The following is a 27,803-nucleotide window of genomic DNA, read 5'->3' as shown; positions in this document are numbered from 1 at the left end:
CTCGCGCCGCGCGGCCGCGGGGGACGGCTGGGAGCCGGATCGCCGCGTCCCTGCCGCCGCATGTGCGTTGCCCTCGACCTTTCCAGCCAGCTGCCACATCATTGTCCCGCTGACAGCGAGTGGCGCGGGCCTGCCTGGGTACCCTGTACTGTGGTCCTCGGGCCGGCGGCCGCTCTGACCCGTCCTCCAGGCCGCCTGCCCCCTCACGGTGGAAACCCTTGCCGGCTTGCTTTTTGTTTTCTTCGGGAACAAGCTGTAGCAAGTGGAGAGGCACAGGCTGCTTGCATCAGGCTGCTGGGTGAGGGAGCAGAGACGGGGGCTGTCTGAGGGACTCGCAGTGGAAGTAGTGTGTCTTCCCTGTTCTCGAGGCGTGCACTGTTCTCTGCCGTGTGGCTCCCGAGGGTGTGATCATGGTGATAATCGTGAGTGGTCCTAGATGAACGGTCCTCTGGATCCCGCGTGCTTTGAGACTGTCCAGCAACCTCCGGCGGGAAGTTGGAGGTAGCACAGTGTTTGGAACGGGAGACTTTGTTTATAAGCTGCCTGGTTAGGGTCTGTCTTCTGCCTCTTGCGGCTGCTGACTCCTGTCTTCTGACCTTCTCTTTGTGAGTCCCTCCATGAGAATGAGAAGCACCAGCTTCTGCAGCTGGAAGTTCAGAGTGAGGAAAAACGTGTTGGGTTTTCCGTCTTTAGGCTCTTTGCTCTTCTGTTTGAAAGAAGGGTCTCGCATGTAGTTCAGGCTGGCCTGAAAATTGTGGCAGTCCTCCTGTCTCAGCCTCCCAAATGCTGGGATGACAGGCGTGCACCACCATGCCCAGCTCCCTGGGCCTTGTGAACACTTGAGATAGACTGTAAGATTGAAGGGTGAGCTAGGTGTAGAGGTGCACATCTGTAATCCCAACAGTCGGGAGGCTGAGGCAGAAGGATTGCTATGAATTGGAGGCCAGCCCGGGCTATGAAAGTGAGCTCAAAACCAGCCTGAACTGCATCGTGAGACGCTGTCTCAAAAAGACTTAAAAAAAAAAAAAGAAAAAAGAAAAAAAAGACTGCAGGGTGAGCTGAGGAGCCCAGGGTCAGCAGACTTCACTGTGCTGTGGTAGAGGACCTGGGGACCGCTTTGGCTGGAGATGGATGACCCGTCCACTGTCTGAGCCAGGGTACTAGTTCTGCACGTCTGGCACAGCAAAGCACAGTGTATGGGAGGTCTCTGCGCCCCTTGGTCTTGGGCAGGTCACTGTCTTCAGCGTCATCACTGGGGTTAATGCGGGTCCCGGAGGAGAGGGAGGGAGGACTCCGTGTAAGGCTTGGCCCTCTGGCAGCTGCTTTGGGCCAGCACTCCGGCAGAGTTTTTCTCCTGCTGCCTGCGTCCTCCGGGGTCATCTGACAGTATTTCTAGGGAAACTGGGTCATCAAAATATGAACTCCGTGCCCCTTTCTGGAAGTCAGTCCTTGGTCCTGTTCTACATCCTGCTTCTCACTAGAAAGCGTCCTGTCTGTGGCGGCTGGTGGAAGCCTAGATTGAGGAGAACCTCGGCCCACTGGAAGGAGCCGGGTCCTGCTCTCCTGTGTGAGCCTGAGCCCGGGGGGTTGGAGGCCTTGGGTGCGGGAGCCGCTGGCCTGTGCTCACGGCCAGAGGCTGCTTGCTGTTCCGCCCGCAGGGCCATGTGGCTGGTCTGACATTCGCCACCTGCTCCTTTCCCCCTCCCAGCGGTGTCCCGGGGCATGTGGGACCTGAGCTCGCACTGAGAGCCTGAGCGCACACCAGTTCCCAGCAGCGTGGTGCTGGGTTTTCCTGCCAGCTGTGGGATCCGCCGGAGGCCTCCATTTGGTGTGGGGCTGGGTGGAAAGGCGTTGATGTTCCTCAGGGCTCCAGGCCCTGGCTGCTTGGGGCACCCAGAGGGCAACGCCCTGGATAGGGGAGCTTGGGGCACAGTTAGTCCCGGGTTTTACTGCTTCCTGCAAATGCAGCAGGAGCTGCCTGAGGAGATGCAGGCCGGGATGAGGGCATTGTCCAGGGCTCGGGCCCTTGGTGCTCCTGGCAATCGCCAGCCTTTCTTCCATAGCCTGCTGTCCCCCCCCTTTACCAGCTCAGGTTTCAGTGCCGGTCCTCTTCTGATTCTTTATTTCTTATCCCTGTAGGCATCTAGGTGTGTCGGCCTGTGGCTAATGGAATAACAACATGAAGGATGAGTATGTCTTTTTGGAGAGGTTGAGACAAGGTCTTGCTATGTAGCCCAGGTTGGCCTTGTACTCAGGGTAATCCCCCTGCCTCAGCCTCCCAAGTGCTGGGATTACAGCATGCGCCACCATGCCCGGTTGAGTATATCTTTTATCTGGAGCAAAATCCAGTCATTTTCCACTTCTAGGGGGAAAGAGGCCTTTGAGCCCCGCGTTGTCTCAGGACCTCCTCTGTGGGCAAGATATGGAGCCCGGGACTCCGGAGGGAGAGTGGAGGAAGCAGGAGGTGGCAGGACACTTTGCATCTGAGGGGAGGATGCTGACGAAAAAGCCAGTGTCCAGGAGAAAACACTCCAGAGGGTCTGGGATGGAGGACAAGATGCATAGAGACTGGGAGGCGGAGCTTGTCCGATGCTGTTGGCGGTTTTAGGAAGGAGCCACTGCCCATGCAGCCTCAGCAAGGTGAGCAGCCGAGCAGGAGCCGTTGGTGGCAGCTCTGCCCATGTAAGCGGCTGCTCCCATCCGCAGGGCGACTACACGCTGCCTGCTGTCCCAGCAGTGGATGTCCTCCCTTCCCCACATCCTTGCCTGAGTGTCTGAGCACAGGGCGTCTCCTGTCGGTGCCACCTGCACCTCGATAACTAAAGCCTCGTGGCATCTTCCCTGTGCTTGTGTGCCACTGCACCTTTGTGTTTTTTTTTCTGGTACCAGGAATTGAACTCACGACCTCACGCTTGCTAGGCAGGTGCTGTGCCGCTGAGCTAAATCCCCAGCCTCTCCACTGCACCTTTGGAGAGGGTGTTAAATCTTTTGCCCATTTAAACCACCCATTTTAAAATTGGGTGGTCTTCTTTTATTGAGTTTTGTGTTCTTTTCTTTTTTTTTTTTTGGTTTTTCTCTGGTACCGGGAGCCGAACTCACGACCTTGCTCTTGCCAGGCAGGCGCTTTGCCGTTGAGCTAAATCCCCAGCCCTGAGTTTTGTGTTCTTTATATATTCTGGATAGAAATCCTTTATCAGGTAGGTAATTTGCATAAATTTTATTCCCTTCACTGGGTTGTCTTTTCATTTTCTTTTTGGTATATTTTGAAGTTTAAGTGTTTATACTTTATTCTTTCTCTTTTTTCGAGAGAGAGTCTTACTGTGTAGTGCAGGCTGGCCTTCTTAAACTCGCTTATATAGTGCATCCTGGCCTTGAACTCACAGTGATCTTCCTGCTTCAGCCTCCTGAGTGCTGGGATTACAGGTGTGTGTCATCATGCCTGACCCAGAGTGTTTATTCTGAAAAAGTCCAATTTATCTGTTTTTCTTTTTCTTGTTTGTCTTTTTGGTGTCATATCTTAAGCTTTACCTTACTCAAGTTTTGAAGATTTATTCCTGTATTTTCTTCTAAGGGTGTTATAGAGTTAGTTTTTGTTTTTTTTTAATGTTAAGCTGGCACATAGCTGTTTGCCTGGGGTCCCCACTCCTTGGGATACTAAAGTAGGGTCAGGTGAGCCCAGGAGTTGGAGGCCTGGGCAGCACAGTGGGAGTCTGTCACCAGCACCACCAGAACAACAACAACTGCCCCAGGTGGGGGAGCAGCTCAGGAGTGAAGCACTTGACTGGTGAGCAAAGGACCTAGAATGGATCCCCATTACAGCAAAAATAAGTAAGATAAAAAGGTTTCCCGTGACCAGAACACTTCCCAGGAGAACTACCCCTTGGCGGTTTGAAGTGTGCCTCAGGGCATTGTGGGACAGCCTCGTGCAGCAGGTCCCTGAGGCTTATTCCTGGAAACTTTGTGTCCATTGACCAACTTCCCCACTGTTTCCACTGGTCCCTGGCAACAGCCTCTGGGCTCTTTGTCTCCATGAGCTTAGACACCTTGCTAAGGAGGAGCATTGCAGTGCCTGTCTGTCTGTGCCCGGCCTACTTCACTTAGCACTACGTCCTCCAGGTTATTTTTGTTTTGTTTTGCTTTTGTTTGTTGAGACAGGGTCTCACTGTGTAGCCCAGGCTGGCCTCCAACTCTCAGCGATCCTCCTGCCTCAGCCTTCTGTGTGCCGGGATAACAGGTGTGCGCCACCGTGGCCAGCCATGTTGTTGTACAGTGGTACCTTGGCTTATAAACCCATTTTACAGTGTTGGGGATGACAGCTGCGGTTGTGTTTGTCACCTGATGTGGAGCTTGCAAATGGAAGCAAAGTTTTGTCAGATACTTTCGCTTTGTTTTGTTTTACGCTCTTGTTTGTGAACTGAGTTGTTTGTAAACAGAAGTGTTCATGAACTGAGGTGTCACTTCCTAGTTTCCTTCCTGGGGGCTGAGGAGTGTTCCACTGCGTGTATTTTCCACATTTTCTCCCCATGTGTCAGTGGCTGAGGTTGCTTCCCTGTCCTCCTCTTGTGACCAGGGCTGTGCTCAGTCTCCCCTCTCACAGCTAGGCCCGGGGTGCACTCTGATCCATCCCCATCGGGCGTGTGGGACAGATTCATTCCTCTGTCTGCTTGGTTCCTCTCCTAGTTCGCTCCCCTCTTTCCACGCTTCCTCTGCCTGGTGCAGATCCGGAACCTTCTTTACCTCCCTGTCCTCTTGCCCTGCTGCTTTAGAAAGCTTCTGTGGGTTCCTGCTCTGGCCAGGCCTTGGTGTGACCTGTCCTGCTTCGTCCTCCCTGCCGTGTTTAGAAGGCGGCGGGGCTCAAGCAGAAGGAAGAGAAAAAACCTCGAGCTGGAGAGGCGAAAGCTTCCGCCCGGCTCTCTTCTCCCCTGCCCAGGCCTCAGGTCTAGCGTGGCCCCGCGCGCTCGCTGTGGTGGAGCAGCCACGGGCCGCCGTCAGAGCCCCGGACCGTCCCGAAGCCCACAGGGCTGGCTGCATGCCCTCGGCTGTCATTCCCGTGAGCGTTACACGAGGAAATATGGGGTCTCTGGGACTAGACGTTGCCCAGATTGCAGGAGTGGCGGGGTTCTCACCTCCAAGAAGATCAGCGCAGAGCGCACCCTCCGCGCCTGACCTTAGGGACACTGGTGACTCCTGCAGTTAATCGTGCGGCTAATCCAGCCACCACTGAGGTGACAGACGTGGCGGACCTCCCTCTGCACAGGTTGTGCTCTGCCACTGAGGAACCGGCCACCTCCACCACCGGGCATCCGCGGGAGCAGAAAGCCACAGTGCCACTTCTGAGCACCTCCTGTGCTTCCAGTGAGGGCGACTCTTCTGTCCCTGGCATTTGGGGTCGCACCTTCAGCGGGGAACCCAAACCCTTCCAGCCTTCCGCACGAGGGCGCTTTCTTGCCTTGCTGTTGCTTTTTGCTCTGTGTCTAAGGGCTGACCGTCCCGGGTCCCCGACTCTCCCCTGTGTCCGCCCAGCCTTCCACTTGACGCTCCTGGAGCAGCCCCTGGGCCGCAGCCTCGCTAAGGTCCCGAAAATGCACAGGCTTGCCGCCCCCGGGGGCTCAGCCAGTGGTGTGTGTGTGTGTGTGTGTGTCAGCCTTGCGCAGGCAGTGTCACGGTGCGGAGATGAGGGGCGCAGCCACCACTGACGGCCTTCGTCCCTCCTGTCCTTCCTGCCGTGGTCCCTGCTGTAGTCCTGGCCCCACACGTTGTCTCGACGCTTCCTTCCCTTTTCCAGTCCTTCACTGGTTTTCACCCCAGAGTTACCTTCCGTATCACGTCGCGGATATCACGTCGCGGACATAGCCCGGGGCTTCCTGTGGCTGCGTCTCAGGTCCCGATGCTCGGGGAGCAGACACACCTGAGCAGAGGCCCCGCCCTGCCTCTGATGAGTAACGTGCTTGGGTGCTGGGTGCTGCCCGGCAGTGAGAGGTTGTCTGGGCTCTGTCTCCAGCACTGGGATAGGAAAATAAGTAAATAGTGTGCCGCGGGGCAGATTTTTTTTTAACTTTGTTTTTTGCTGAGTCCATTTTGCCTGCTATGGAGAGTGTGGAACGCTTCCGCTGCTGTTTAGATTAGAATAGAGGCAAGGAATGAAAAGGCTGCCTTAGGCAAGCGGGGCTCTGGCCAGACGGTCCTGGGATGGACTCGCGCCCTGCAGGCCAGCTGTGTGGCCTTCAGAGAGGCTCCTGGCTTCTCGAGTCCTCAGCAAAGGCAGACGGGAGACGCGCGCCAGGACCGCCGTGCCCAGAACCCAACTCAGGGCAGAGCGGGCGCTGTGCGTGTGTGGTGCAGGATGCAGAGGGCACCAGCCTCTCGGAGGTGCTACCTGCAGGCAGTTGCTGCTTGTGAACCTGTACCGGGCCGGCTGGGTGCTGTCCTCTGCTGCACCCTTGCCCACCCGCGACTTCTGAGCCTGTACAGCTGGGCGTCACCACCCTGAGGCATAGCCTGACCGCCCCGTGACCTGGCTTTCCCTCCCTCTCGTTCCTTGGAGAGCTACCATCCTAGACCTTGCTGCTGCTGGCCGTGGCCCCAGCATTCCCACTCCTGGGCGGAATCCATCGTTTCTCTCTCTTTTCTTTTTGCAGGGCTGGGGATGGAGCCCAGGGCCCCGTGCATGCTAGGCAAGCGCTGCACCACTGCCTGTGGCCCAGCAGAATCAGTCGTTTCTTCCCCGTCTCAACATTTATCTTTTCAGTACCTGCCCAAAGCCTTTTTTGTGTATTTTTATTTTAAGACAGGGTCTCCCTGAATCGCCCTGGTGGGACTTGAACTTGTAATCCTCCTGCCTCAGCCTTCCTCAGGCTGGGAGTATGGGCGTGAGGTGCCACACTTGGCTGGAATCAAGTGTTTCTTAATATGCTTCTCGTCTCCCGTTACGCGTAACGCAGTTACAGCGCTCACTGCATATTAGCTCCTCAGTGTCTGTCCTCCAAACCTAATGGAGGCCGTGTCTTTGTGCTTTCTGTCCGCCTCCTGGCCCAGCGCCGGCGGATCATAAATTGAGGAGAAGCTTTTGGAGGCTAAGCCAGATCAGGAGAGGCGCTGGCGGCCAGGCTAAGGAGTTGGAAGTTTTCCCTGAGGTTGTGGAGGAGCAGTAGAAAGCCCTGAAGCAGGAGTGTAAGGCGATCTTGCAGCGGACTTCCAGGGGCTGCGCTCCCGGCAGTGCTGCGCCCGACCCATTCCAGCCCGGCCGCAGGAGCCCCGCCGGCCCTGCTGCCTGCGCTGCCTGCTCCGCGCCGTCGCCCGGCCTGCCCGGGCTGTGTCATCTCCCCAGAAGGCTGCAGCCTCTGTTTCTTTTGTGTGCACAGCACTTCTCCCAGACGCGCTGCACACACCAGCACAGAAGGAAGCGTGGAGCAGCTGCTCCGTAAATACTGTTCAGCTGAAATGGAATCCAGCTCTTCTGCGGATAAAAAAATGTTAGCACAACTAAAAAAATAGAATAAAGTGATAGCTGAGCCCGAGAGTGAGTCATTTGTAGTGGAAACAAGGGGTGAGTCTATGGAGTTGAGATGTATGGGTCGCTTACCATCTTACGGATTGTTCTGTATGTTACCCGAATTTGCCGGGTATGTAGCTCAGTGGCACAGCGCCTGCATGGTAAGCACGAGGTCCTGAGTTCAACTCCAGGTACAAAAAAAAAAAATTACCTGTCAGTGTGTTGTGTAATTGATAATAAAGATAAGCTGGGCCCAGTAGCGCATGCCTATAATCCAGGACTCTGGAGGCTGAGACAGGAGGGTCACAAGGTCGAGCCCAGCCTGGGCAATTTAGGGAGAACCCACTCCAAAATTTATAAAAGGACTGTGTGCAGTTCAGTGGTAGAATGAGGCCCTGGATTCAGTCTCCCGTTACTGGAGGGGGAAAACGGTGTAAAGGTGACAAGAGGGCTCAGAGCTGACCAGTGCAGAACCAGTGTGAACTGTGTTGCACTAAAAGGTCAGCAGAAATGAATAAACACAACCTGCCCAGACAGCTGCTGTCAGACTGAGTCGCCTTGGGTAGGGGCTGGGAGGCCTCCCATGAGGGGATTGTTGTTTTTTTTCCAGTTGTCCCAGGGTTAGGCTGTGGCCTTGGCCCTGAGCTTGGGTCTTGGGCTAAGCCAGAGTCCATGTGTAGCAGACGTGGTGGCGTTTGTGTTGTGTGAGCTGCTCTTGGAGCCAGGGGTGTGTTCTTTCTAGCTCGTGGGGTGAGCCAGGAAAAGAGCCCTGACCCTCTTTGTCTTGCTTCCCCTTGAACCTCAGAGCTGGGCTCAAGATGCCAGGAAAAAGGAAGTGGGATCACTACCATGAATTATTTCTGTTGGCAGCAAAATAGGGAAGCGCAGTGGTTTCTTCTGTAGGCACAGATTTGGCAGTGTTGAGGACGTCTTTATGGACAGTAAAATGAACACATTTTGCTGGGCATGGGACGCATACCCGATACCAGTACTCTGGGGGGCTGAGGCAGGAGGATTGCAAATAAAGAACTTCAGGGCTGAGGCGGTAGCTCCGCCACACAGCGCCTTTCTGGCAAGCACAAGGTCCTGAGTTCAATTCCCAGTACCAAAAAAAAAAAAAAAAACTTTAAAAAGAGGTCTGGGGATACAGCCCAGTGCAAAGGCCCTGTGTTCAATCTCTGTACTGCCAAAAAAACAAAAACACGTGCACAGATGTTTAACACAGTTTGACAACTATGTTACCCACATAACTGTCACCCCAGGCAATAGATTGCCTAGTGTCAGCGAGTCAGGGCCCTTTCTACCCTGCACCCCAGCCCTCACAGGCAGCCTCTTCTGTGTGATCCCCCACCAAGACTCGTGCAGAGGTGGGGTTGCATGGGCTGCACTCCCCGCGGTCTGTGTCCCCACACATGTGCGGCCTCTCCCCAGATCCCCACGCTGTGGCTCCGGTCTCTTGGCACATGAGAACTTCCTGTACTGCTAAAATAAAAAGGGTCAGGACCTAAAAGGGGCAGCAAATTAAATGCCATTTCCCCATGTGTGCTCCGGGAGGGAGTCTAATGGCTGCGGGTTGTCCCCTCCCTGCCGCCCCGGGCCTCATTAGATAGCAGGGTTTGTAAGCAAAGCATCTGGGAGACACTGGGCTCTGCCCCCCGCCGGTCCATTAAGTCAGGACCGTGAGTTTCCTCTGACTCCTGCATGCATTAGCGGCAGCCGGGCGAGGGTCAAGTGTCAAACCCTGGGCGGCACCGGGGGAGGACAGCTGTGGCTAATTAGACCGCTAATTGGCTAAATGGGATGGGAGAGTGGCATCCCAGCCCAGGGGGAAGCCAGCTCCACGGTTGGCAGAGGCAAGGCCCCTACCAAATGTCCCCCCTTTTGTGTCCTCGCTGTTTTGATTTCAGTGGCCCCGGTGAGCCGGGGATGGTGCGTGCCTCTCCCGTGTGCCTTCCGTGCAGTCCTTTGCTTGGAAGGTGCCACTTCGCCACACGAGCCAGCCGGTTTTCCCAGCCTGGAGCTGATGCTTGTGGGACCCTCGATCTGCACGAAGATCCTTGAAAGCTCTAGCCAATGCACACCTAGGTCGGAGGGCAGCAGTCAGTCCATCGTGGACTACGTCTGACAGATAATTACTGAGTGCTGGCCACAGGGCCCGTGGTGCCACACGCTGCAAGGTGTGGGGCGCTTTAGCTACCTCAGCGCCCTGGGCTGTGAGATAGCAAAAGAACGAAGGGCTTTCTGGAGGAGGCGCCCTTCGAGCCAGCCCTGGCGAGGCGAGGTGATGCAGCCGGGACTCTTTCCCAGGGCAGCAATAGCCAGGGAGGGACGTGGCACTGGTGAGCGCCGGCAGCCTCTGCGTCATAGCACACTGTCCTGGCCGCTAATCTCCCCGTCCCCTCGCTTTGCAGATCAATGAGCTGAGCAATGTCCCTGTCCCTGTCATGCTCATGCCAGATGACTTCAAAGCCTACAGCAAGATCAAGGTGGACAATCATCTCTTCAACAAGTAAGTGACCTCCCGCCTGGGCTCAGGAGCGGGCCGACCCAGCCGGCAGGGTGGGACAGTGACACCTGGCACACGGGCTGACAGACGGGCTGCGGGCGCATTTCTCTGTGCCTGTCCCCGCATTGTCTTGTGACTGCCTTTTATCCATGCCCTGCGGTGTTCCTGGGGCGTGTGGCTGGGCCAGTGACCTGGTCTCGGGCTGCCGCAGGAAGTGGCCGTGTTCCTGCCTTGGGTGCAGCCCAGCCCTTCACTCCCCAGCCAGCGTCAGAGCAGCAGGCTGAGCGTGGCGCTCTTGGATGCCACCCAGGTCGCCGTCCCCATTTCTGTCCCCGGGGCCTCTAGACTGTTGCGTGCGGGCTGCCTGTTGCTGTGCTCCCGCAGCCCGTCCGGGCAGGCCTGTACACGGCCCCTCGGTCCCCACCCCATGGTCCTGCAGTCTCCAACTCGTCTCCACCTTCCTGGACTGCTGGTCTAGAGGAAGCTCCCTTTCAGACATGGCTTCGTAGCCAGGCGCGGTGGCTCTGCCTGTAATCCTGGCTGAGGCAGGAGGGGTGCTGCGAGTTGGAGGCTAGCCTGGGCGGCCAGCAAGAAGAGAGGCAGCCCGGGGCCCGTGGTGAAGCTCTGCCTTCACTGCTCTGTGTAGATGGGGAGCAAGCCGGGCACAGTGATGCACACCTGCACTCCCGGGCCTGAGGAGGCTGACGGGCTGGGTATATAGCTCAGCGGCTCCTGCCTAAGGAGGCTGAGGCAGGAGGGACGCAAGCGGAGGGGCACCCCGGGCCATTTCACTGGCGATGCTGCTCCATGGCCCAGCACTGACCTAGCGTGCACAGAGAAAAGGAAAGCCCAGAAAAGAGCAGATGGGCTCCGGGTAGGGAGCTGCTGGAGGGCAGGCAGGCACCAGCCTCCTCTCCGCTGCTCCCAGGGAGAACCTCCCCAGCCGCTTCAAGTTCAAGGAGTACTGCCCCATGGTGTTCCGCAACCTCCGTGAGCGCTTCGCCATCGACGACCAGGACTACCAGGTAGGCTGTGGCGCCAGCGCCGGAGGGCGCAGGCTGGGGCGGCCCCAGGAAGCCACAGGACAGGAGAGGAAAAGGTGTTGCTGTCCCGGCCTTGCGTCTCTCCGCCCTGTCACTCTAGCCCCGCCTGGCAGTCCGTCCCCAGGCCGGTGGGTCCCTGCCCCAGGGTGGGACACGGCAGGGAGGGCCGGTGTGGTGCGTGGTAGCTGCTTCATCTCAGTCGCGCCCCCAGTCTAGGCCGAAGAACCCTCTCCTCCGTAGTTTGACTTAAGCGAGAGGATGGTGGCCAGCAAGATGAGGCCTCTTAAAGCAGATAAGACAGAGTAGACAAGGAAGACTTCGAGGGTAGTGTAACTTCTCACCAGGTATGAGGGCGCCTCCTGCACCCGTCCCCATCCTGCTGGCGGGGGTGGGCAGGCACGGCGGGGCAGCTGCCCTCTGCAGGGGTGACCGTCCTTGAGGCCCGCGGAGCACGGGGAGGAGTGAGTCCCGATAGCAGGGATGCCAGGCCGGGCGAGAGGGACTCAACATGTGGCCTCTGGCTCCACCTCGTCCTCCTGGGCTTCCTCCCTGGCACAGGCTGGGGCGAGGTGGTGGAGCTGTGCCAGTGAGGGCATCGCTGACCTGTGGTCCTGAGTAGGGGCTGGGCAGACATAGTACCCTGAGCAGGAGAGCAAGGGGTGAAAGGAGGGATGCCAGAGGCACAGCCTGGTCCTTCCAGCCCCCCCGAGGGCCGCCCCACCACGTCCTCTCTACCCCTAACCGCCTTGAGAGCACCCGACTGCCCAAGCCGGAAAGGAGGGCGTTGAGGCCAGTGCTCAGGGAGGAGCCTGGGAGCCCTGTGTGGGCTGTCAGTGGCTTAGGGTGTGAAGGTGGGACAGGAGGAACAGGCAAGGAGAGGGGACCTGGCCCCCCAGCAGCTCTGCTTTCAGGGCACCCCTCCCTTGCTGAGGGAGGCCCAGAGCCCCTCCCCACTTCAGACGTAGCTCCCCTTGAAGCCTGCGCCATCCTTCCACAGCTTGACGGAAGGGGGTGGAACCTGGGCTGGGTGTGTAGTGTGCGCCTGTCATTCTAGCACTCAGGAAGCTGAGCCGGGAGGCTCTGAGGTCCGAGGCCAGTAGGCCAGCACAGGCCACACAGTGCGACCCCACCTTAAGTAAACGAGAATAGCCTCCCCAGTCAGAGATGAGGCGAGGCCTGGCATTTCTCTGAGCAGATCCTTGTGACGCGGTGTTTGGGGTGGCGGGCCTGCGGTCTCCCAGATGTCTGCTGGGTGAATACTTGCCCTCATCCTCCGGCCCCTTCACTACCTGCTTGAGGAGGAGCGGGGGCAGCAGGGCACGGGGGCCACAGCTGGAGACGGGCCCACCCCTGCTTTGGGAGGGCTTGCTCGCGCCCACCCGCACGGGGACGGTGGGGCTGTGTCCTCTTGCTGAGCGTGGTCTGTGCCGCCCGGAGACGGATGTGGGAAAGCCCAGTCCGTCCGCCCCTGAGCTACAGATGGGGACCCGCGGGCAGGGCAGTGACTGCGCCCAGGGTCGGAAGGGCCCTGGCTGGGGGGCCAGGCTCAGAGCCCGGCTCCGAAGTCTGTGCGGTGCTCTCTGGGGTCGGAACAGAGGAAGGGTCGCGGCGAGCCCACTTGCGCGCTGTCGGGGGAGTGGGCGGTCTCAGGAGCAGCTCCGGGTACCTGGAGAGGCCTCGAGGAGGGCCGCGAGCCCCAGAGGGCGGGCGGCGTGGGTCTGCGGGGCGTCCTGGCTGGCGGTGGCCGTGCTGCAGCCAGCGCTGCTTTCGTCCGGTCCCTCAGAACTCGGTGACGCGCAGCGCCCCCATCAACAGTGACAGCCAGGGCCGGTGCGGCACACGTTTCCTCACCACCTACGACAGGCGCTTCGTCATCAAGACCGTGTCCAGCGAGGACGTGGCCGAGATGCACAACATCCTAAAGAGGTACCACCAGGTATGGTGAGTGGCGCGGGCGGCGGGCGGGGCTCCAGGGGTGTGGGCGGCCGCCCGTGAGCAGGCGGCGACTGCTGGGGAGGGGGCCCCCACCCCACACCCGGCTCCCCACGTCTGTGAGGACGGACGGCTGCTTCCAGCACAGCAGAGGAGACGGTGGGGCCGCTTGAGCAGTGGTGACAGGAGCCTCCAGTCCTGGGTTGTGCAGAAGCACGGGGCATGGCTGTCCTTCCGCGGGGTCAGAGGGGACCCCAGTGCAGGCCTGGTGGCTGTCCTGCGTGGCCCTGGGGCTCGGCATGCCGGCTCGCTCACCGCCTTGCGTGCATGCCCTGGGAGCCTGTTACCTCGCAGGCCATTCGCAGCGCCACAGACCCAAAGGTGCGGTCCCCGGGAGAGCCCCTGGTCCCTGCCACGGGGGTCCGCAGCCCTCCCCTCCCGCCTTCCCTTCCAGTTCATCGTGGAGTGTCACGGCAACACGCTTCTGCCGCAGTTCCTGGGGATGTACCGCCTGACCGTGGACGGCGTGGAGACCTACATGGTGGTCACCAGGAACGTGTTCAGCCACCGGCTCACTGTCCACCGCAAGTACGACCTCAAGGTAACGGCCCCCTCCCAGCTCCGTGCCTGGTGGAGAGCCGGGGGCGTGTGTGGCCGTGGACGGCGACTCTGGAGTTGACACACTGAGGTCGCGCGGCCCCGAGGTGTTTAAAGTCCAGGTGGTTGTGAGGAGAGCTTCTTGAAGCCCTAAGTGCCCCCACAGGTGACAGTCGCAGCTGTCTAGCTGCCTGTGGGTGTGTGCCCCCGGGGCAGTGGGACAGGGACAGGCCCTGCTGACGCACGCACCTTGGCATCTGGCCAGGCCTGTGGAGCGACAGCACAGGTGCTGTGCCTGGGCCCGTGGATCCCGAAGTCTGTCACCTCCCGCTGCTGCAGTCCCCTCCCTCTGCTCAGACCCGTGGTCCCCTCCGTGTCCCTACAGCACCTGTGCCCTCCTGGCCCTGCCTCACCCGAGGGTCCCCTCCCTGCATTCTGAGTGCTGCCCAGGCCTGCTCCCTTTGCCTCACGCCCTGCACCTGAAGCGCCGTCGCTGGGAGTGAGTTACAGTGCTGTAGCCACTGCTTCCTATCTGCGTCTCTGTCGGAAGGAAGGTCCCAGGCTGGTGCATAGCTGCAGTCCCAGCACTTGGGAGGCTGAGGCAGGAGGATCACCGTGAGTTTGAGGCCAGCCTGGGCTACATAGCAAGACCCAGTCTCAAAAAGCCAGGAAGGAAAAAGAAGAGGAAGAGGGAAGGTCTCTGGGCAAGGGCAGGGACGCAGGGCTCCCTGCAGCACATCCTGTTTGTGAGCACCGGCCTGTCCCTTGTGCAGTCAGGGCTGGGAGTGGCTGTGCCAGCGCGGTGGACAGGTTGCCGCCCTGCTCCTCTGTGCCGCTGACCGCCCCTCTGCTCACCTGCCTTCGACGTCTCCTCATGGCTCTTGTCCTTGCAGGGCTCTACAGTCGCCAGGGAAGCGAGTGACAAGGAGAAGGTACGCTGGTGTGGTGCATGTGGAAGGGTCGCTCGGGTCAGAACCTTCTGTGTGTCCTGTCCCTCCCCCTCGTCAGCCCCTTGCCCAGCCCCAGATGCATAGCCTGTCGCCTTTGGCCCGCGTGTGGGCCTCCAGCCTGGGCTTCGTCCTGGCCCTGCCGGGGGAGACAGATCCCTTGTCCCCGTCCAGTCCTGTGAGGTAGTAGCTGTCTGCGCCCCGGCGGAGGCTCGGAGCCCCTCGCCAGGCCTCCCTTCAGACACATGGCGTGTGTTTGCACCCTTGCTGGGGCCCATGGGCTCTGGGGCTCCCTGGAACGGGCTGGGCTCGTCCCCTCCTGTCACAGCCTTCGTTGTCAGCCTGCCCGCCCTAACGCGGCCGTCCCTCTCCCAGGCCAAGGACTTGCCCACGTTCAAAGACAATGACTTCCTCAACGAGGGGCAAAAGCTGCACGTGGGAGAGGAGAGCAAGAAGAACTTCCTGGAGAAGCTGAAGCGGGATGTGGAGGTACCGACCTGTCCTCGCCCTGCCCGGGCGCCCAGAGCAGGGCCTCCACCACCCTTGGGGAGGCCTGTGACCAGTGTGAGTGCTTTCCCCGCCTCCCTGTCAGTCCATCCTGACACCGTCCAGCACCCCTTCTCGTGCTGCGTTGCCACCATTGCCTCAGAGGTCGGGAACCAGCTGCCTGCGGGCGGCGGGGCTCCCCGAGGCGAGGGCTCCCCTGAAGATGTCCTCGCCCGGCCGGGACGCTGTCTCCTGCCTCTGCCTTCCTCTGTTGCTCTTCCCTCTTGAGTGGAGCTGGGCACTGCACCCAGGGCCTTGCACATGCTTTGTGAGTGCGCCAGCGCTGCGCTGCGGCACGTCCCCAAGCTTCTGCTTTAGTAAATTGGGAGCCTGCGCATTAAAAGCCAAACACTACCAACCGTTTAGAATGCTTTTTTGATAGTATTGGGGATTGAACCCAGGACTTTTGCTCTGAGCTACATCACCAGCCTTTTATCCATATATATATATATATTTTTCCTTTTATAAATAATTTATCCTTTATCTTTTATAAGGAACTTTATTTTACATAGGGATAATTTATTCTTATGTAAAATTAATTTTATTGGTGCAGTTTAGGTAATACATAATGATAACGTTTACCATATAGAATCTATACCTGTACATGTCCTTCTTACATTTTTAAATTCTGAGACAGTCTTGCTGAATTGTAAGGCTGGGCTGGAGCATGGGATCTTCCTGCTTCAGCTTCCCAGAGTGTTGGGATGAAGGTGTGTGGCACCCTGCCCCTGGCACTGTTTTTACTGTGGTAAACACAGACGAGCCTCACCTTTTTTTTTTTTTTTATTTTAAAGAGTAGAAGAAGGATGACATAGTAGTAGGGGGGCTTACCAAATTACAGACAAAGTGGTAGGAAATTATCAATGGTTATTGTTTTACATATTGTTATCTACAAGACAGTTTCTCAGGAAAACAAATAGACAAATAATAGTGAGTTACAGACAAAAGAGGTAGGAGATTATCAATAGTTGTTGTACTATACTTTGGTATCTTCAAAGTGGCTTCTAAAGAAAATAAATAGAGCTATACATGAGTGACCAATTGAATAATCATTAACTATTCTCAATGGTTGTTGTAGGAAACACGTAACAATAAACATACATCCATTTACGAAATAGCATAGGAACAATACACACATTATTACAGAGTTATGGACAGATCAGTAGGAAAATACCAATGGCTGCTGTAATACATGGTGGTATCTTCAAAGTGGTTTCTCAGGAAGACAGAGATACGCAGGAAGGATCTAACAAGTAGTTACAGCCTAAGGGTTGTGAAAAATAGCATATTACCTCCTCACCAGTGACTCCTTTCACTGAGGTGTGATGGCTGGAAGGAAGGCCAGGATTGAAAAGAAGGACCGAGAGACTTGCACCTGTGTCTAGGAACAGGCTGTTTTCTGTTCCTCCATAGTCATGATTACCCAGGGCTCCTCCATGGAGATGACGGTCTGGCCAGAGGGAGAAGGCAGAGTATGCCCTGGGCCCTCTCATTCCTGTTGGACTAGCTGGTAGGATGGGTCTGAGCTCTGGGGCCTCCGCTTCAGAGGGCAGACTGATCTCCAGTGGTCACTTTTGCATTCAGGGCATGGCCCAGGGGGCCTCTTAGGGCAGTTCCTCTTGAGGTGGCCTGGCTTTTATTTTTTTGTTTGTTTGTTTGTTTTCTGGTACCGAGAATCGAACTCACGACCTTGAGCTTGCCAGGCAGGCGCTGTGCCGCTGAGCTAAATCCCCGGCCCCTGGCCTGGCTTTTAACAGCGGTAGCAGATGAGTGCAGTCATCGCGGGCCTCAACTTCCGATGGTCTGGCTCACAGTTTTCAGCTTCACAGTGGTGAAAAGTGAAACCCGCTTACCTGAATTTTGTGATTTGCTTGACCAGTGCTGCTGGGCCTCCCCAGTGGAGTCCACAAGCCAGGCCGCTTTCGATGAGTCCGCCTGCAGGCCGCGAGAGCTGTGCCCGCAGGGCTGGCTCGATAGCTTGGCCGTGGTGTGTTCAGTGCATGAGGATGTTTCGCACCCTTGAGGGGTTCAGAGGGCCGTAACCACATTGTAAGTCAAGGGCTATCTGGGTAATAATACCTGTCACTTGGCCTTTTTGTGGGGTAGTTTCAGACAGGGTCTCGCTATGCAGTTCAGGCTGGCCTTGAACTTACTTGGTGGCCCAGGCTGGCCTCAAACTTGCAGTGCTCCTAGTGCCCCAGCCTGCCGAGGGCTGGGATCACAAGTGTGCACCACCATGCCCGGCTAATACTTGTCACTTTAAGGGTACAGTTGGTGGTATTAAGTATATTCACTCCTTACGCAACTGTCAGCAACCTCCGTCTCTGAGGTTTTTCATCTTTCTGAGCGAAACGGTCACCATTAAACAGCTCCCCCGAGCCCCTGGCCAGCAGCACTGTCGCCCTGTCTCTGAAACACGCTTCAGCAGGACTTCGGTCCGAGTGGACACAGGCGCTGTAGCTCCTTTTGTGATGCCCTCTTTGCTCCTGGCAGGGGACATCGAGGTTCACCTCTGTCCAGCGTTTATTTGAATTTATTTCTTCCTTACGTACTGGAGAGTGAACCCCACACTCTACCCTTAGCCACCCCACCCCTGCCCTGCGTAATTTAAATTTGAAACAGGGCTCAGGTGCCCAGGCTGTTTTCGGACTTGTGACCCCTCTGCCCCCTGCCTCGTGCAGCTGGGACCTCAGGCGTGTGCCAGCAGCGTGGCCGTAGAGATCGCCTCTGGCCGGGAGACTTGGTCTCCCCTCCACCCTTTCCACGCCGTACTCAGCATCTCCTCCCTTCTCTGCCCGAGCGGGGTCCTGGGTGAATTCTGGGTGATGCACCCGTTCTTCTGTTCCCTGTGTGTGTTGCCCTGGATCGTCCCTGGGGTGGCAGGGGGTGGGCGTCCTGGACCTCATCCTGCTGAGAGCCGGCCTCTGTCCCTGGCCTTGGGAGACCTTGCGATCGCAGCCTCGGGGCCCCTGTGCTTGCGGTGTTGGGGCCGGCAGCGCCCGGGTCCTGTGCCGGACGGGCTCCTCCCAGTCCCCAGCACGTGGCTGCTCCTGCGCTTTCCTGGCGCTGCAGCACCGCCTGTGACCGGGGATGGAAGCCTGGATGTGGTTCCTGGCGGCGGGACTCTGAGCCGCACTGGGGTGCCAGCTGGCAGCCCCTCCCGGTCATTGCCAGGGCCCATCCGACCTTCACCCCGCTGTCCTGGGGAAGGCCGAGACACCTTCTGCCCTCAGACGGCGTCCTCACACACAGGGCGGGCAGGGCGCAGCCTGACTCGGCTCCAGGGAAGGGCGAGGATGCGGCTGGGCTCCGGCTGCCAGTCTCTTGCTTTCTCTCCATTTCTACCTCGGGTGGTAATGAGGCTGAGGTGCCAGTTCTGCTGCTGCCGAGGACTCTGTTAGTGCCTTCTGCCCCACAGCCACCAGGCGCACAACCCCCGGAGGCACGCGCTGCCCTGCTGCGTGTGGGGCACACTGCTGTCCCGGTCTCGTGCTCGCCCCAGCCACTGCATGGGTTTGGGACCCCTGGAGTCACAGTCCCAAAGCCTGCTGTGCCTCTTCGCAGGGCAGGGCGCCACCCTCGCTTTGCAGGAACCCACCGAGGCCTCAGGTGTCCTAAGCCACCTGGGCTGCTGCTGCTCCTGCCGGGGGCCTCCTCCCTGCGTCCCATCCCGTCCCGTCCAGTCCCACAGCCTTGGCCCCGCCGGCTCCTTCCATCCTCAGGGTCCTCACCCTGCCTGGCCAGCGTCCTGCCTGCCTCCCTGCTAGATGCTGCAGTCCCGTGGCAGAGGTTATGTCGTCCTCCCTGTCCCGTCTCAGGCAGCAGGGGCAGAGCTAATGGACAGGAACGCGGGCCCGAGATGTCTTGTAACCTCCTCTCCTGCCGTCTCCACCCTTGGCCCAGTTCCTGGCGCAGCTGAAGATCATGGACTACAGCCTGCTGGTGGGCATCCACGACGTGGACCGTGCCGAGCAGGAGGAGGTGGAGGTGGAGGAGCGCGCAGAGGATGAGGAGTGTGACAACGACGGTGCCGGTGGCCTGCTCTGCTCCTATGGGACGCCGCCCGACAGCCCCGGCAACCTGCTCAGCTGCCCCCGCTTCTTCGGGCCGGGGGAGTTCGACCCCTCCGTTGACGTCTATGCCATGAAGAGCCACGAGAGTAAGTAGGCGTGCGCGCCACCCCTTCGCCTGCTGCGGCTGCCCAGCTCCCTGGTCGCTGCCCCTGCACTCAGGTCCACTCCTCAGGTGCCCACTGAGGCAGGTTCTGCCCTGGTCCCAGTATAGCCAGACCCTGTCTGTTCTGTTCTTCCAGCCTCACAGGCTGGCTGGGAAGATCAGCTGAGGTAGGAGCGTAGTCAGGCCTGGCGGTGCACACCTGTCGTCCCAGCACTCTGGGAGGCTGAGGCAGGAGGCTGCGGCTGGAGCTCAGGGCGAAGGCCCGGGGTTCTGTATACAGCACGGCATGAAGAAAAGAAAAGCTGGACATGCTGGTCCTTCGTGGTGCTGCCCGTCAGCAGTTACCCGAACCCGACACGGCAGGCCCTGGCGCTCTGCCGTCCCCTGCCGCCTCTTCCTCCCCGCCGGCTCCTCTCGCCCCGCAGGCGGCCCCAAGAAGGAGGTCTACTTCATGGCCATCATCGACATCCTCACGCCCTACGACACGAAGAAGAAAGCCGCGCACGCTGCCAAAACGGTGAAGCACGGGGTGAGCTCCCGTCCCCGCGGCGGGGCAGGCGGCCTCCACTCCTGCCTGGGGTCCCCGCTCCCTGCTGTACGCCTGCCTGGGGTCCCCCCCAGGCTGGGGCGACGCGATGTTTTCTCCTGGATTTTGGCCCTTCGGGCAAGCTGTGCCTCTGGCTGAGTGCGGGAAGAGCTGTCCACAGCCCGCATGCTCCCGTGGGCACGGCCCCCACAGCGGAAGCTGCTGTCCTCCACGTGGGGTCCTCCCCAGAGAGCCGGGGCCTCCCCGCCGCCTCAGTGCGGGCTGGACCTGCGCACAGGGGAGTGGGCAGGAAGTTCTGACCCCTCGGGCCACTTCCTGGTGGCTCTGGCCCCCAAGAGGCTCCCAAGAGTCAGGTTCCTCCCGGAGCAGCCTCCCACCCCTAGCGCACGGGGTGCTGACCCCTCTCCCCGCTTTGTCTTGCAGGCGGGGGCTGAGATCTCGACTGTGAACCCTGAGCAGTACTCCAAGCGCTTCAACGAGTTCATGTCCAACATCCTGACGTAGTTCCCTTAGACGTGGGTCAGAGCCCGCGCGCAGGGGCCGGGGAGGGCGAGGGTGCGGGGTGCAGGGAGGGTGGAGCAGCGGGTGCTGGGGCTCTCGAGGCGAGACTGTGGCCTGTGACGCCGAGGAGGGGCGGCCACGTGCACGCACCCAGTGTCCCTACCTTCTGCTAACCCGGGACCCCCCATTTTGATACCAGGTCACCTTTCAAGACACCTTGGGGCTGGAGGTGACTGGCGGGCTTGTTTGGGTTGATTCTGAAACGCCGCTCCAGGTTTGCTGTCAATCATGATCCGAGTCATTACCGGCCACCCGCCCCGCCCCCGCCCTCCTTCCCTTCCTGTCACCTACAGGCCCCTTCAGCCACCTCGGCCCGCCGCCTCCCCAGGTGTCCAGACTGACTTGATTTCATGGAGTATTGTGGGTAACTTCACCTGCCCGCTCAGGATCCAGGTGAAACGTTTCTTTTGACTCCACCACCTTCCGCCAGTGCTGTCCTCCCCAGAGGCGGAGACCTCGGGGGTGGGGATCGTCCACTCTCAGATCGCTGGCCCTGGCACGGGGACATCCTCGCCATCGAGCCTGCCTGCCACCCGCTCCGGAGGACTGGAGAGCCCCTCCCACCGCAGGGACGCTGGTGTCCCAATGCCGTCCCTTTGGCAACCCCAGAAACGGATCCTGTCAGATGCGGATTTGTGCAAACCCGTTCCCCCTCCTCGTGACCCGTGGCGGGCCTGTGCCCCAGGCCGGCGCTCTGAGCACTGGGTGCTCCTTGCAGACCGTCTCACCCTGGCCCAGGCCCGCCCGTCAGCCGTTTCCCACTGGACCGGCTCCAAGAGCTGCGAGCCCCCACCTCGGACAAGCCTGGGGCACTTCGGAGTTGCTTGAGGATGGGACCGGGAAGGCCACCCGGGAGGCCTGATGCGGGGTCGGACCTGCTCAGCCCCGTCCCCCGGGAGACACGGGGGACGCAGCATCCTGCAGCCCCTTCAGGGTTCCCATTCTTAGAGCCCCGCCCCCAGAAGAGCCCCGTGTGTCCCGCTGCCATCGGAGCAGCCAGTCCACTCAGAAGGACAAGTGACATCTTCCCAGCCCCACACCAGAAACTGGGGGCTTGGCGCCAGAGAGGGTGACACTGGTAGGTGACTCGGAGGTGTGAAGTTGGCTTGTGGAGCACTGCAAGGAACACAAGGTTTCCTGGGGCTTCTGCCTGCCTGGGCCTAGGTGCCAGGGACCTCACTGCACTGCGGGACTGGGGGAGCCCCTCCCTGGAAGGGCGAAGGGACCACAGCCCGGCTCCAGGAAGGACAGAGGTGGCTCTGAGCGAGGCCCGCAGGAGCGCCTGGAACCACGTGCCCCATGGAGAAGAGTTGGGACGTCGGGAAGGAATCACGAAGGAATCGTATTTGGACTGGATTTCCCCACCTGCAATCAAGAGTGAAATTGTGGATCTGCTCTCCGCGGCCCCGCCTCGGCTCGGAAGGCCGCATCCCCCAGCGGCCTCGCTGCCTCCGGCCCCCATCACGCTGCCGTGCGGTGTCCCGGGCGCCACGTGTCCTGCCAGTTACGCGACTACCAGGTATCTGGCTTGTCTAACATGGAGTTTCGCGTATGTTCTGTATCTTGTTTACATTCTGAGAGGTAGCATTCTGGCTCTTTCTGTTTCCCTAACAGTGTTGTGGGTCGGTCGAGACATTTGAGCTGTGGTTTGGTGGATTTTAGGTTTTTTAAAGGTCATTCTTTGTGCTCTCTTCAAAACCTTGGGTCGGGCCCTCTAATTCTTTTTGGCTCTGATTTGGATGTTCAAAAGCTATTTATCTTGATTTATACAAGTTTTCTTTCTCTCGTTTTGTAATGATAAAGATGTTCCGTTTGGCTTGCAGTCTGAAAGTGAACTGATCCCCACGTTTATGGCTCCTTCTTTCTCCCCAAATCCTGCCAGGTCCTTCCTGGTCATCCCAGAATCCTTTGGGCTCTCCCAGGAACAGAAGTGTAAGAATAAGGACGCAGCTGGGGGCCGAGGCCTAGGTGGGGACGAGGGCAGGTTCTGCTCCTGGACCCTCATTTTGCCACTAACAGGGAGCATCCGGTCCTAACTTCTTGTGTCTACATCCCTCTGTCCTTCTGCAGTCTACAGCTGGGAAACTCCTGTCCCCCAGCCCCCCGCACACCCCTGGCTGGTGGCACAGTCCGACTTCTGGATACTAAACCGCTGGTCTCTGCATCCCCACGCGAGCTCCTTCCCTGTGCCCTGTGGCGGGGTTCCGGGGCAGCGCTGTCCTCATCTAGCTCAGGGTTACTGGTCTGTGGCCGGCACCGTGAGTGGCACCTGCCTCCCCACCACGGGCAGCTCTTCCTCTTCTCCCCGGCTTCACCTTCCCCTCCCTGTGCTTAAGGCCCTCTCAACTGGCCAGGGCCGCCCGAGAGGGGGGGCCAAAGACCCAGGCCTTTCTCAGTAGCCAGTCCCACCCCAATGTCTTCTGAGCGGCTCCGGTTGGAGCAAGATAGATGTCAGCAGCCCCAGCATTTGAGCTGCTTGAATGTGGGTGCCAGAGGGACCCTCAGAGCTCAGGCCCCCGACCTGGGGCTCCTCTAAGTCTTGAGACCATCTCTCTTCATGGCAGCAGTGTAGGGAGGGGATCCCCAAAGAGAAACACGTCCGGATAGCACCCCCAGCCCACCCGCCACCCACACGAGGACGGGGCCCGGCTCCCGTAGATGCACCACACAGCAAGTGTGTCCCCAGGGGGTGGAGACAGCCACTCGGGCGTCTCCACAGGGTGCACGGAGACGGGAGGGAGGCTGGGGAGGACTCTCCTAAAAGCAGATCTGTCCTGACGTGCCACAGCCTTCAGGGAGCCTGAGCCGCTCAGACCCCTCACACAGGGTCGGTCGGATCACCTGGGGCACACGAAGCCACCACTCACCACACGTGTGGCCTCTGTTTCTCCCCAAGTTCCATTTTTACATAGGAATTTTCAGCCCCTGTGCTTGTCTAATGTCTGCTCTCAACACTTGGAGACCCCGTTCCTGTTCTAAACTGCATGCGTGTTAAGATGCCTCTCCAACCCGAGGGAAATAAACCGTAGGAAGCTTTGTGTACACCGCTGTGTGATGCTTTGGCAGCGCGCCCGCCCCTTGCTCAGAAGGTTTTGGCCTCAGCTGGGGAGGCAGCTTGGGCAGTCACCCTGGGGCCTGTGTCTGGAGGACGGGGGTGCAGACTCCGTGGGGTCAGTGCAGGGAGAAGTGGAGAGGGTGCAGTGGGGCCGCCCACTCTCCCCACCCCCAGCTCAGAAGGCAGCTCAGCAAGGAACCAGCACCCGGCACCAAACCCGACCACAACACAGTGCCTCTGCGAACCTCCCATCCTCCGTCAGGTGATGCCAGGTGAAAATCTGGTCCTCAGCATCATTAGCACCCCAGGGCTCACCCAGATCGTCTCAAGTCAGTCACACGCCTGTAAGCCGGCACTCAGGAGGCTGAGGCAGGAGAATGGCAACGTCAAACCCCGTCTGGGCAACTTAGCAAGAGCCTGTCTCAAAATAAGAAGGGCTGGGGAGGTAGCTCAGTGCCACACACAGAAAGAGTGGCATGGTAGGACGCACATCCCAGCACTGCACTGAGGCAGGAGGATCACTGGAGCCAGAGACCAGTGTGGGATGACTCCAGTGAGAGAGCCTGCCCAGCATGACAGGAGGCCCTGGGTCCAATCCCCAGCACCCTCCCCCAAATCAAAGGCACGTGTCGGAGCGTGCGCTCTAGGAGATTCTGGGGAGGCTAATATTGGGGAACATTGCACCAACAGCCCCCTTCCTTACTGGGGTGTCTACTGAGGTCGAAAGCCGGACTCACTGAGGGGGCTACAGACAGGAAAACCCCCAAAAGGTCAAGAAGTCTCATGTGGAGATGGGGCGGAGGCACGGGAGCGCTGCTGGCCGCAGGAGGCGGCAGGGGTGCGCAGGGCTGAGCAGTGTGCCTGGCGCTGGGCCCGTTTCTGCCTGACACAGCAACAGAAGTCTCAGTTCTTGGCAGTGTAGGGAAATGGGGCTTCAGTGCCAAGGGAAGGGGTTGGCATCCTGGCAGACCCGAACCCAAAGTGGCCTTGGAGGGGCAGTGGAACGGCCCTTTGTCTCTGGTAGGCCGTCTCCATGCTGGGCCCAGGGCTCAGTCCCGGAGGGCACGGCGCCGTCAGGTCAGCCTCGGGCGGAGGAGAAAACCCTCGGGCTGGCGGACAGGGTGCGCTGGCCTTTGTCTGGCCGGGGGCGAGCGCTGTGGGAGAACACCAAAGACCTCAGCAGGAATGAAAGGCTACTTTATTAAAAAAAAAGAAAAAGAAAACGAAGTTCCCTGAACAGTCCTAGTCCATCCGGGCCTTCAGGGTCCTGGTGGTGATCTTGTCCTTCTCACTGCAGACACAATCACAGGGAGACAGAGCCACTGAGACTGCTGCCTGTGACCGCGCCCCGCCTCCCGCCGCAGCCCTGGGCGCCTCTGCGGCCACCTAGGGGAGCCTCTCCCAGAAAATGGCTCAGGGCTACATTGAGATGCCCCCACGAAGGAAAGGGACCCCCAGATCTAAACAGGCGGCACGAGGCCGGGGCTCCACAGCCAGTTTGGGACGTGTGCGCAGCCGTGTCGCCCAGGGGCCTAAGGGGCCGGGCCGGTCAGCTGTGTTCTTCGTGGTAAGCGGTGTTGTGACGGACAGGCCCGGACACTGGCTCCGGTGTGGGGAAGGCGGGGAGGACACCTGCTCACCCGGTCAGGTTCCGGTGACAGCGCCAGCAGAGGGCTGGCCAGGGATGGCACTTGGTCCCCGAACCCAGTGCAGCAAGGGGGGCGGGGCGCGGAGAGCCACTCCTGGCAGCCTGGGGGCCCGGGTGGGGTCCCAGGTGCCACCAGGGGGGTGGGGTTCACCATGAGTGCCAGCTCCAGGTCCGTCCTGCCCCCCTACTCACATGACGTGGACGACAACACCCATGCCCGACACGGCGTCGCGGTCCACGGCGTTCAGCATGGCTTGGGAGATGGTCTCGAACAGGTGCTCCGGGTCCTGCAACGCAGCACAGGCTTGCGGCCCGCTCGGCCGCCCCCGCACCCTGCTCTTGGGGCCCTAGGTCCCCAGCCCTGGCCCTGGGTGCCGGGTACAAGAGACATTTTCCGGAGGCTGGACACGTGCAGGGCCACTTCCTCGGAAGGAGCGGGACCACGTGCAGGGTCCGAGCCCGCGCCTCCTGCCAGCCGGCAGCGCGACCCTGGTGAGCACGGCATGTCCTCTCACAGAACCTTGGCCCAGGAGACTGCCCGCACGCCAGAAACCCCAACCTGCCTGACGGCGGCCCCACGCCTGCTGCCCCTGCCTTGGCGGCTGAGCGGGACACGCGCGGTTCCCGTGCTTCCACCTCCTGCACCTGGGGCTGAAGGGCCCAGGTCCTCTGACCGGCCGCCCTCCTGTTCCGACGGCCACTGTCTTCACCCGGGGCCTCAAAGCCTGCTGCAGGGGACACCCGTCACCGGCTGTGGGCCTCTGCCTCACGAAAGGAAGCACTCAGACTCCCCAGCGTGGCACTCGAGGCCTGCTGAAGTCCCACCATGCTGCGCGTGCAGCCACACCGCACCCCGCACCCCGCCTCCAGCAGGCCTGCCCTTCCGGTGCCTTTGCTCAGGCTCCGCCCCCCGCCCATCCCAGCAGAGCTCTGCAGAGCCGGCCTGTGCTAGCGCAGCCACCTTCCATGGCGGAGCTCGGTGTGGGTCCCCCAGGAGCCCTCTCCACAGCTGAGCTGACAGTGGCCCATGAGGTACAGTGCCTCGCATGAACTAAGCGCCAAATGGACCAGGCTTCCAACCCAGACCTGCTGCTGCAGGGCCGCGCCCTGGCGGATGTGGGGACTCAGCAGCGGGAGGCCGCAGGAAGCCGTGCCGGGCGCCCCACTGCCTCCACGCCGGCGGCTCACCATGTTGGGCTCCCACAGGGACTCGCACATCCCGTACATCTGCTCCGAGCAGGTGCCGCTGACAACGAAGTCGTCAGTCACCATGGGGCAGCCGATGAGGTCCAGGGAGCAGATGAAGGGCTTGAAGGTCTTGGGGTCCAGCCCAGCGATGACCGGCTCCGTATAGTAGGGGCCGAACCTGTGGGGTCCGGGCAGAGAGAAGGCGGAGCCAGCGCTGCCTGGGCCATCCGGCTGCCCTGTCCCGTTGCTGCTCAGGAACCTCCCTGGGGCCAGCTGTGGGCCCGCAGGGCATTCTAGGGCTGGGTCGTCTTTTCTCAGCTGCGTACCCTGCCTCCCGTCCGCCTCTAGTTGGGAACTGCACTCTCCTCTGCCCTTCCCTGCCTTCACCCAGAGGCCCCCGTGCGATCCTCATACCTCTGCTCCTGTGTTCTAGTTTTTCAGTTCTGAGTTCAGGTCAAGTGTAGAAAGCTTCATAGTTACAAAGGTCAGTAGTGAAACTTTTTTTTTTAATCACTGATCAGAAATGATTAGTCTTGCACGCACGCGCACACACACACACACACACACACACACACACACCCTGGACATACATAGCCCAGAACCATAGGGATCACGCGTCAGGGACTGGAAGGTCAGATGCTCACATCTGGTTAATATCCTCCTTGATCCACTTCAGCAAGAGCAGATCTCAGTGAAACCTCTGCTCCTCTAGGGAGCGTCTGAGGCTGTTCTTAGGAAAAACACTGAAAAGCAAAACTCAACAGCAAAGATGTCCACACTGCAGTTTTGTTCTGAGCCTCCTAGCAGGCAAGGCGAGCGGGGGTTTTAGTGGGTTGAGCTAATCCCACAGCCCATCAAAAGCAGGTGGCAGCTTATGGGAAACTTGTTGCAGACACTGAGCGCAGAGAAGGGCCAGCCTCAGGGGTCCTTAGGTATAAAGTACTCAGTAACGAATGGCTGACAGCCTCACCACGAACACGGGCATTACCCATGTCCTATCGGCCTGCAGTACTCTAAGGGCAAAATCTTCAGAATTAGCTTTGTAAAAAGTAACTTAGGCTGGGCATGGTGACACACACCTGGAACCCCAGAACTCTGGGAAGCTGGCAGGAGGATTACAAGTTTAAGTCCCTCCTGGGAAACTTAGCAAGATCCTGTCTCTAAATAGAAAAATTGGGGCTGGGGATTTAGCTCAGAAGCACAGCACCTGCCTGGCAAGTGCGAGGTCGTGAGTTTGACTCCCAGTACTGGAAAAAAAAAAACCAAAAACAAAGAAAATGAACAGAAAAATTAAGAAAAGGGGCTGGTTATGTAGTTTAGTTTAATCCTGAAGCCCTGTGTTTAATCTCTAGGATGGCCAAAAGAACAAAAGAAAAGAGAAAAAACTACTCCATATATGGAAACAAGAAACTTAATTTTGAAATCTAAAGAGTAATTATATAAGCTGGGCGAGGTGGCACACGTCTGTAATCCCAGCCCTCGGGAGGCTGAGGCAGGAGGATTGTTGCAAGTTTGAGACCAGCCTGGGCTACAAAGTAAGCTCAAGGCCAGCCTGAACTGCACAG

General features: G+C 59.2%; 2 protein-coding genes across 2 annotated transcripts in view; one reads left to right on the top strand and one right to left on the bottom strand.

Annotated features, from left to right (window-relative positions):
• Positions 1-9,903: 9,903 nt before the first annotated feature.
• On the top strand, positions 9,904-23,391 carry Pip4k2b (phosphatidylinositol-5-phosphate 4-kinase, type II, beta; the record flags this gene model as incomplete). Its single annotated transcript, XM_013519273.1, is given in 9 exon segments — positions 9,904-10,001; positions 10,927-11,023; positions 12,825-12,977; positions 13,428-13,574; positions 14,464-14,502; positions 14,893-15,006; positions 18,967-19,222; positions 19,665-19,768; positions 20,210-23,391. Coding segments are annotated over 9 exon segments (1,089 nt in total), but the record flags the coding sequence as incomplete, so codon positions are not given.
• Positions 23,392-24,578: 1,187 nt separating this feature from the next.
• The window catches only part of Psmb3 (proteasome subunit beta 3), a 6,454-nt gene continuing 3,229 nt past the window's right edge, over positions 24,579-27,803 (bottom strand). Inside the window, exons 4-6 of the mRNA XM_005394282.2 lie at positions 26,239-26,416; positions 25,243-25,337; positions 24,579-24,693 (exon numbers count right to left, since the gene is read on the bottom strand). Coding sequence (XP_005394339.1) covers positions 24,645-24,693; positions 25,243-25,337; positions 26,239-26,416 — 322 coding nt within the window. The 3' untranslated portion in view covers positions 24,579-24,644. The remainder of the gene's footprint in view (positions 24,694-25,242; positions 25,338-26,238; positions 26,417-27,803) is intronic.

This window comes from Chinchilla lanigera, unplaced genomic scaffold, assembly GCF_000276665.1.
Source record: "Chinchilla lanigera isolate Chin_1 unplaced genomic scaffold, ChiLan1.0 scaffold00050, whole genome shotgun sequence".
Taxonomy (NCBI): domain Eukaryota; kingdom Metazoa; phylum Chordata; class Mammalia; order Rodentia; family Chinchillidae; genus Chinchilla; species Chinchilla lanigera.
Note: the sequence above shows the minus strand (reverse complement) of the source record. Positions and strands in the feature narration are given on the sequence as shown.